This window comes from Barbatula barbatula, assembly GCF_947034865.1.
Source record: "Barbatula barbatula genome assembly, chromosome: 2".
NCBI classification, from domain to species: Eukaryota; Metazoa; Chordata; class Actinopteri; order Cypriniformes; family Nemacheilidae; genus Barbatula; species Barbatula barbatula.
This window is the reverse complement of record NC_136767.1, coordinates 70,830-79,751: the sequence shown is the minus strand read 5'-3', so window position 1 is coordinate 79,751 and position 8,922 is coordinate 70,830. Positions and strand designations below refer to the sequence as shown.

General features: G+C 41.6%; 1 protein-coding gene across 2 annotated transcripts; it reads left to right on the top strand.

The window, feature by feature from the left end:
• The first annotated feature begins 434 nt into the window (after positions 1–434).
• On the top strand, positions 435–4,082 carry june (JunE proto-oncogene, AP-1 transcription factor subunit). 2 transcript variants are annotated; one of them, XR_013788041.1, is made up of 3 exons: positions 435–618; positions 910–2,505; positions 3,555–4,082. XR_013788041.1 is itself a non-coding variant. In XM_079482163.1 (2 exons), the coding sequence occupies exon 2, from the start codon at positions 1,033–1,035 to the stop codon at positions 2,047–2,049; it is 1,017 nt and encodes a 338-aa protein (XP_079338289.1). In that variant the 5' UTR covers positions 435–618; positions 910–1,032; the 3' UTR covers positions 2,050–4,082. The 2 variants fall into 2 exon arrangements, 1 of the variants encoding a protein (XP_079338289.1); XM_079482163.1 differs by having other exon boundaries at positions 910–4,082.
• The last annotated feature ends 4,840 nt before the right edge of the window (positions 4,083–8,922 follow it).

Below are 8,922 nucleotides of genomic sequence, written 5' to 3'. Positions count from 1 at the left end.
CTTATAGTGTGTCAGTCAGCAGACATGAAAGTTCATCACTAAACAAAGTCAATCAGGTTTCTTTTGAAAATGTAGAAATGCAGAAAGGTTTGCTTTGGGGCCAGAGGATAGAAAATACTATTAGATCAGTAAAAACAATCTGTGACAAAAGATGCTAAAACAAAGCTGTGTTTTGTTTGTTGCTGTGACAGACAGACAGGTATAACACACACACACACACACACACACGTATAGACATGACCCTAAAACAACAAGATGTACAGCAGCATATTTATCTCTAACCAAGACGAGATTCTAAACGAACACATCTGATGTGCGGATGGGCGGCCAATGAACGCGACGCGACGCGGGTCAGGAGGCGGTGCGTCTAACGCTCACGTTAGTTTCAGGAACTGAAGGGCGTGTCTGACTCATATCACACAGCAGAAAGTCCCACAGTCAGACAGACAGCGAGCGCGCGAGGACACCGACGGACCGCTCGCGCTTTAACTGTATAGAGAGACAGGAACGAGGCTCGCGCGCGGATAATCGATGCGTTTGTGCTGCGCGTGACTGGATTCATGTTTGTGATGTGAGGCGAGCGCGCGCGCGCAGCCATTCCTCGCGCTCGATCTGTCTGTAAGTCTCTGGTCTCATTTCTAATAATGAATCAAATAACATTAAATGTAAAGATTTGTGATTTGAGCGTTTATGTGATGAAGGGAGCTGAGCTCGTGTTGAGGGCGAGAACGTACTGATGCTTTGACTTCCAGGCACTTTAGATTTTTAACCAGCAAAACTCTCTTGTTGTGTTTTGAGTCAATTCAAAACTGTGTGGCTGATTGGCCGTTTTGCATATACGGTTATAAGTTGAACTTTGGAGATCAATATTCTGTGTTTCCACCTCTGACCATGATGTCTTTTTGGTAGGTTTTCCATGAATGCCTGAGATCTGTGAATATAAAGCACTCCTTCGGTCCCGAGTACATGGGTGAACATCGAAAGCTCCGGTGGTTTCTCAACAGATTATGAGGAAATCGTCCCGCTGCGTCAATGACGGGTAGGATGGAAACGCCCTTCTATCACGACGATAGTGCTCCACACTTTGGACAAATTCCAGATTATGATCGATATCAAGGCCACAAGATGATTAGCAAAAAGAGCATGGCACATCACTTCTCTGGCAGCGTGGCAAACACCTCCAACCTCAAACTGTTGCAGGGACCAGCGGGAGGCAACGGGGCTAACATCAACCCAAGCAGCCTCGGTATGAGCGCCAATCCCAACAGCTCGCTGATGTCCTCGTCAGACATGAACCTCCTGAAGCTCTCGTCTCCGGATCTGGAACACCTGATAATTCAGTCCAACCAAGGACTGGTGACCACCAGCCCGGCTCCAAACCCCTCCGCCAATCCCTTCATGTACCGAAACCAAGGCACGAACGAACAGGAAGGATTTGCCGACGGCTTTGTCAAAGCTCTGGCCGATCTGCACAAACAGAACCAGTTGGTGGGAGCGCCGATGTCTCCTACGTCCTCCATCCAGGGATCCTACCAGAGGAACCTCATGTCTGCTGGCGAAATGCCAATTTACACCAACTTGAGCAGCTACAACCCCAATCAGATCTCGTCCTCGTACCCGGGCGGGCAGATCCCCTACGCCTCCGCTCATGGCGCTCAAGGTCATCATCCTCAAGGAAGGTGCCTGGACGCTCCTCAAACCGTACCCGAGGTGCCTCACCCTCCAGGGACCGACCCTGCCGCTTCACCCCCTTTGCTATCACCCATCGACCTGGAGACCCAGGAGAGGATCAAGGCAGAGCGCAAGAAGTTGCGGAACCGCATCGCCGCCTCCAAGTGCCGCAAGAGGAAGCTGGAGAGGATCTCGCGTTTGGAGGAAAAGGTGAAGGTGCTGAAGACGCAGAACTCTGACCTGGCGTCCACCGCCAGCATCCTTCGAGAGCAGGTGGCTCAGCTAAAACAAAAAGTCATGAATCACGTCACCAACGGCTGCCAGATAGCCGTAAGCTCGGCCAGCATGGCCAAAAGTGGAGAGAGCAGCTGCTGTTGAACGAACGATGAGACGCACACAAGGGATCCAACTTTCTCTCCGTCTCCAGTGTCCGGCCCGTGCTGATGCCCATCTCACTTTTGCTCACCGCTGCTGAGATGAAATGACATAGTCAAGCAGAGAAGAGGGCTGACACGTGTGAGATGGACACAAAGACGTGTTTAGGATAAACGTCTGAAGGAATGCCAAACATCAGGGATCTGATTTAAGCACTGCGGTTGGGATTTAAGTGGTGGATTCTTGCAGGACGTGAGCATTCTTCACTTCAAACACGATGGAAACACTTTCTGCTTTACAGCTACATTTGCGTTTAACAACGTGCACTATTAGTCAAACATTTTTACAGGAAGAGAAACACATGCATCACGTGGAAGTGATGCCCCACTTGTTTCTGCGTTTGATGTTTGGACCAGAATGAATCCCTTTATACTGGTTTAACGTGTCACGTGTGTTCTGGTGAGTTTGACGTGGAATCTCTCGTCTCAATAAGTTCATTACGCCATACTGTTTGTATGTTTTCTTATTGTGCAATTTACGAGAAAAAATGACACGAACCAAGATTTTATAAATACTATTACCATTCTGTTAAATATTGAAAATCTCGAATATTGTGAGGGAGGTTTACAGATATTGTGGGTTTTGAGTTCATGATCACTGATTTAGTGCACAAACAGCAAGATTCAACAGTGAATTCAAGAAAAGGGCTTTCAGATGCAAAGAGTTTTCAATGGAAATCAATAGTAGTTTATCAATGTTTTTTTGTATTAATTATGAAGCTCTTTTATTTATATATCATTTCTATTTATGTTTTGCGTGGAGAGGAGGCAGGAGCAGCAGGATGGAATACTAGTGTCTTATTGACACACTTTTTTTGGGAACTACACGACTGCACCTAAATCTGAAACATTATATATCATGTCATATTATTTATCCTCTGTACAGTATGACAGTTTCTTCAGAATTATGTCTATAACTGTTCATCGCTAATGGCACATAAACAAGAGGCAACACTCATCGAATAAGAAAGTCCCTCTGTGTTTTAGTGATCCACAGAAGTGTGCCAGTGTCGCAATGCCTTTCTTATAATTCATGGAATATAACTTGTATTCAGTATATATAAATATCTCTATTGATATAGATGATTCATAGGGCCCGAGGCAGGTATTAGAATTGTCAAATGAACAAGACGATATTTATTTTTCAAACTTGAATACGGTTTTTGATGTCACAGGCGTATTGTATTTTTGTACCAAACAGTTTTGAAAGTTTTTGTTAGAAAAGAAGTGTGTTTACAGTATCTACTGTATTTACTTGTATCATTCCGAATACTTTATTTATTGAAGTGGTATTAGTAAGCAGTGTGGAGTTTTTTTCGTTCATCATTTCTCTTCAGACCAGCGGTGAGATTTCACACACAAACTTACTGTACGGTACATTTGTTTCTAGGTGTGAAATGAACACACAGTCTTTGACTGTTGAATAACATTTGTTTCTCTGTCCTGCAGTGGCTGATGGGATGCGTATCGCAGCCGCACGCTGTTGTGTTGTCTATGGGGATGTTATGGGTAGGACGTGTATCGATTTAATGCTAAAGATTGATTGTGTGCTTCTGAACAGCTAAAGGAAAAAAGGGTCTGAGCATTTAAAATGAAGAAAACGGACGACAAGTCTTTTTATCTTTAACATGTGTCATATAAACTGGAGCTTTGAACAATGAAATATTTTGATAATGGGTTAGGTTGTGTGTAATGAAAGTGGTTTGTGTGATGAAGCCAACTGGAGATTTTTTTATCCCGCTTCACACTCAACCGTGCTGAAGGCATTTGAAGGTTTATTGGCGGTTGTTTTTTTTTACAGTTGGATCTGATGTTTTCAACAGATTTGAGTGACTGATCACAATACTTGACTAAGAGGCGACTTGCCTCGCTGTGTTATTCGTTTATCTACTATTTTACTTCATATGCGGTCTTCAGATGTTGTTTATTGTTCTCTTGTTTTTGTTTTTTTAATCGACAATAAAAAGGTGTAGCTTTCTGAAGAGTTGGCCTGCTTTTGTCAAAATGATGATTATGATTATTATAGGTTTAACTAAACTAGTTAAGAATCTTCTATTCATAGTTAAGAATTTCAAAAGTGAAATCTGTTTTGAAACAAATTTCAGAAACTTGAAATTCAAATGAACGTAACCCAGCAGCGTGACATGGATTCAGATATGAGTGTGCTATTTAGAGAGATAAAGGGAAAGCGGTGCTTGTTCTTAATCATTAACAAACCAGTGATACGTGGTCTTCTCACTTTCTACGGTCTGAACAAAAGACATTAGTCAGGTCTTCAGGACAGTCCCGAGCGATCTCGCTATTGAGAATCAAGAATCTATCGAGTCATCCGCCGCTGTATCTGCTGCCTTTCCCATAAAGATGAGACGCACAGCTTCCAGTAAAGCACAAGGAACCAGCGGCTGCCTCATTCTGAAAGTAAAACTCACAGCTGAGCATTCTGGGAATTAAAGAGGAATCTCTGCAGAGGTCTGCTGTCGTGGCCATGTGTCAGGCGTCAGTAAAGGGGAACTACAGTGGAAACTGCACAACCTTTCACAATAACACAGAAGAGTTTTGATTGAATTCCCTGTTAAAACGCTTGACTTACGGTCATCTGTCAGGTGTGTGTGTACTGTTTGCATGTTTTTTTCCCTTAAAGGGAACAATATAGTTCTCCAGGTTGTGTGTGTGTGTGTGTCTTTTGAGAATGACTAACTCTCTGTACTTCCGCCCACTTCGCTGCCCACACACACACCGGTAAGAAAATCCTGTTTGGGTCAAAGCTTCTACTAACACATCACATTTGTAATGGTTTCTTGGACAAAACATTCTTCAAACCTTGGGTCACCAATGACCTCGTCTAACATAGTGTATTTCTTGTCTAAAATAGCCTTATTTTAATGAAATGTTTTCTGTGTTTGTCTGATGTTTGATAGGAATGTCCTGATTCATCTCACGCACACGAGTCGCTGTCTAACGTGTGCTGTGGTTTGTCAGGAAGAATTGTCAAACATTCCAGGGTGGAATTGTGAATTTGTTTTAAAGCACGAGTCATAATCAGTACTGGAATAAATGGCAAAAGAAAGAAATGAGGATTGTGTGGAAATGAACAAATGCGATCAGCCAGAGAGAGAGAGAGAGATTAGCAGTGTAGTGAAATATTTGCTTTGGGTGGGTTCGGGTGTGTAAAGAAGGTTGCAACATGTGAGTAGGAGGAGGCCACACCCCTCTTGTGTGTGTGTGCGCTGCTCAATCCAGAGATTAGAGTCCTTTAATAAAAGATGAGGTCGGTCGGATCGGAGAGGCACAAACACAATCGCTGCCATTTCAGGTGAACGCTCCCCGTATCGCCGTAGCAACAGCTGTTGTGTTTAAACACTTTGAGTTAGGATCTGTCCTACATGTTTCTGTGTCTTTCTCTACACTTGCAGGACAGAAATCATCATTTTGTGAACGCCCTCGTGTAAATAAAACTTCCCGTTTCACCCGAGATAAGCGACGATTACATCTTAAGGTTTTTCCCCGCCCATATCCCACATCTCAAAGAAATGAATCTTTTCTGCATATCCTTAATCACAGATCACCATGTGCTTCATATCGTGTCATTTACAAAACATTCTGATGCCTGAAACAATATTTGTCACAGATTAGTTACTGGAAAAATGACAAAACAACTTGATTGAATGGCTTTTTTATTTCCCTTGAGGAATTCCTTGAAATTTTCAAGCTTTGTAAAATCCTTAGACTACTGTGAAAAATAAAACACCACTGAATGAAGACCTTCAGCATCCAAACAAACAAATAAATCTCAACATTGCTCACCAGATGAATCCACCTGACGTCCCGTGTCTTTAAGTTTAGATCATTTACCAACTAATAGTCTCGCAATCTCCAACCTGAAAGAACAGAGAATTCAAGAGAAGCTTTGGACGAGCAAGAGAGAATCTGTGATTTAATGAGAGACGAAGAGTTCATGGTGTCACGCATCCAGCGACCGCCACACACACTCGCTCAACATTTGACAGAAATAGAAACAAGAGTAAGAACATCTGCATTTCTGTTTTTCTATTGTTGTTCATTATGAACGATTTCTTCAAAATTATTAGAAAAACTTGATCAACGCTAATCTAACTATTACCAACTTATTAAATTAAATATCACTTTAGAAACTTATCAAACACCATGGTTTCACTTTTTATAATTAAATTCACAATCCGTGCTGCTCAAGAATGACAAGAGAAGTGAAATGTGTTCCTGACCTTTGACCCTGAATCTGATTATAAAGACATGCTTGTCATTCTGTGGATGATGTTGCATAATTCTTGTGCATGTGTAACTAAACTAAAACTAAAAGTTGTTTTGTCAGATAAAAGTGATGAATCGTGGCTGTTTATCATTAGGACCGAGCCAACAACCATGCCTAGAAAGCAGAAGAATACAGTATACTGTAGGTATGAAGCATACAGAAGACAAAATACCAAGACTGTTGTGCTGTCATCACTCAAAGGGGTGGAGAAACTGGAATAGACTGCCCGGAGAAAACAGTCAGACAAGGCGATATTCCTAAGCCACTTTAATCGAAGAAGATCTAATCCGATCGGTCATGCTGCAAAGTATTAGCTTATGAAAAGCATCCTGACGGAGATAAATCAAGGTCATTTGGAACGTTCTGGTTTTATTATTGTCCCACCCAACTGTTTCCAACCAAACCAAAACCAAACAGTGCTTGTGTGTGTGCATACAACGGGGATTTTCAGTTAAACTTGAGTAACCAGAATTATCCATGACAGTAAAACTCATTCTGTGTCATTTCAAATCTCATTTTAGTCAGACAGGCTTTACAAATTGAAGCACAAAGATATTGATCAGCTATCTTAGAAATTACAGCCAGATTGAAGGTGGAGTGATTCTGAAGTGATATTTCGGCAAATGTAAATTGGTTTTGTGGGTGTGTTCATACAGTTCAATGTTAATATGAAACGATATCAACTGTCTCGATAGCAAAGGCTCACAATGCTCGTGTGGCAGCTTTACTTCATTTGTTTATGTTTTGTGTGTGTTATCTGGAACAAAGACTTTCTCAAAAAGCGATAATGCGTGTAAGCACAAATAAAGCATGCCTAACATGCCTTTTAAGGAACGAGCAGCTGCAAAACTGAAACAAAATCCTAGAAGAACCTAAAAAAGTTCTGTGCTGAAAATACACCTCACAACATTTCCATCTTTACAAAGTCACCCCTTTAACCCATATTCATTTGTAAATGAAGATTAGGATCGATTTTAAGAAACCGTCTAAATAAACGGTTGACTTGGCAACAGAACGATAAGTGAGCAAATAAAAGTTGCGGGCCCTCGGCAGCACGCGTCTCAGAAATGTGACACGAGCGTCCATTTGGTTTTCCAGTATTGATTTCATCAGGTCTCCAACCATTAGCTCACATTCAGAGGTCGAACATGGGCTTTAACACCAGCACAGCCCTGCGTTACGTTCCTCCAAATATTTTCCTGGTATCCATGAGAACAATTCAGCCAACAGATGAGATTCAGCAGCGACGGATTGAGAGAAAAAGGCGTAGCACTCTCACATCACACAGTATATATAAATCATCTCATTTTTTCATGTGTTGTACGATTGCAACAAGAAGAAGCTCACTTTCAAGAGATTGTAAGTTTGAAAACAAAACCAGCGCTAGAATTTCATAATCAACTTTAACTTGTAATGTGACACACAACTTGTTTTCAGAGCACAGCGGTGATGTCAGACTCTTTGGCTCGACCTTGCGCTAGAGCTCTGCACATCCATTGTGACGTCACGGTGAGATTATCTGGCGCGCGCGCGGACCTTGATGCCTGTGTAATATGTAATGGAATAAATGGCCCTTGTGTTGGCTGCAGCGCACGAAAACACATATGAAAGCTGTTATCAGAAACAATGACATCAGCGCCTTTGGCTGGAACTCGTACTGAGATCATTTTCTCAGTCCACATGCTGAATCTGTGTGCGTGTGACATGAGGGACATAAAGTCTTGGTGTTAGTTATTAAAAAGGGAATAGTTTCAGATGTGTATTGACATCTGTTGTCTGATGCAGAAAATGCAGAATTTAACACGTTCATGTCATGAAAACATACTATATGACGTAATAATCAAATCAGACATGTTTATCTAATCATGGGTTGTTGTCGTTACTCCAAACTAACATCATATTGAGCTTTTAAAATATTGGATCGTATTCGGTTGTAGTCAGATAGGAGAAGCGTCAGGTATATTAAAAGAGAGAAACATAAGAACATTTAAAAGAAGATACAGTGTGTTGAGTGTGAGACAGATTATGTTTGTGGGTTGTTAAATTAGTAGCCCACAGACACTTCATGCTCTTGCCAGTTTGCAACATATATTTCAACCCTATAACGTCATTATAAAAACTAATCCAGAGACTGGGGGAGAGAGAGAGAGAGAGCAGTTATTTCGGCTCTCGTGTCAGGACTTGTTCAATACAGATGACATTTCACCAGCAGTAATTCGAAGGATTTGTGGCCCAGCGTGTCAATAAAAAAGAAACCCAAACCTCAACAGACTGATGTGGGTATTCAAATATATACTCTATACATGAATCCCTAATCATATTTGGTATTTTAATAATCATTTACAAAATGTGTACAACCCTGGTCAAGCACCGTTATTATTGCTTGTTCTGTTAACTGCGTAACCTTAAATAAAAAACATACGATTACCCTAGCAACGGCATAGCAACGCATTATAAAGGACTCTGAATGCCTTAGCAACGCTCTGACCTTCACCCACAACAGGCACCTCTCAAAAAATTTTATATATC

What these genes read in the sequence shown, in the direction of transcription:
- june (XM_079482163.1), top strand. Translation starts at nt 1,033, where the DNA reads ATGACGGGTAGGATGGAAACGCCCTTCTATCACGACGATAGTGCTCCA.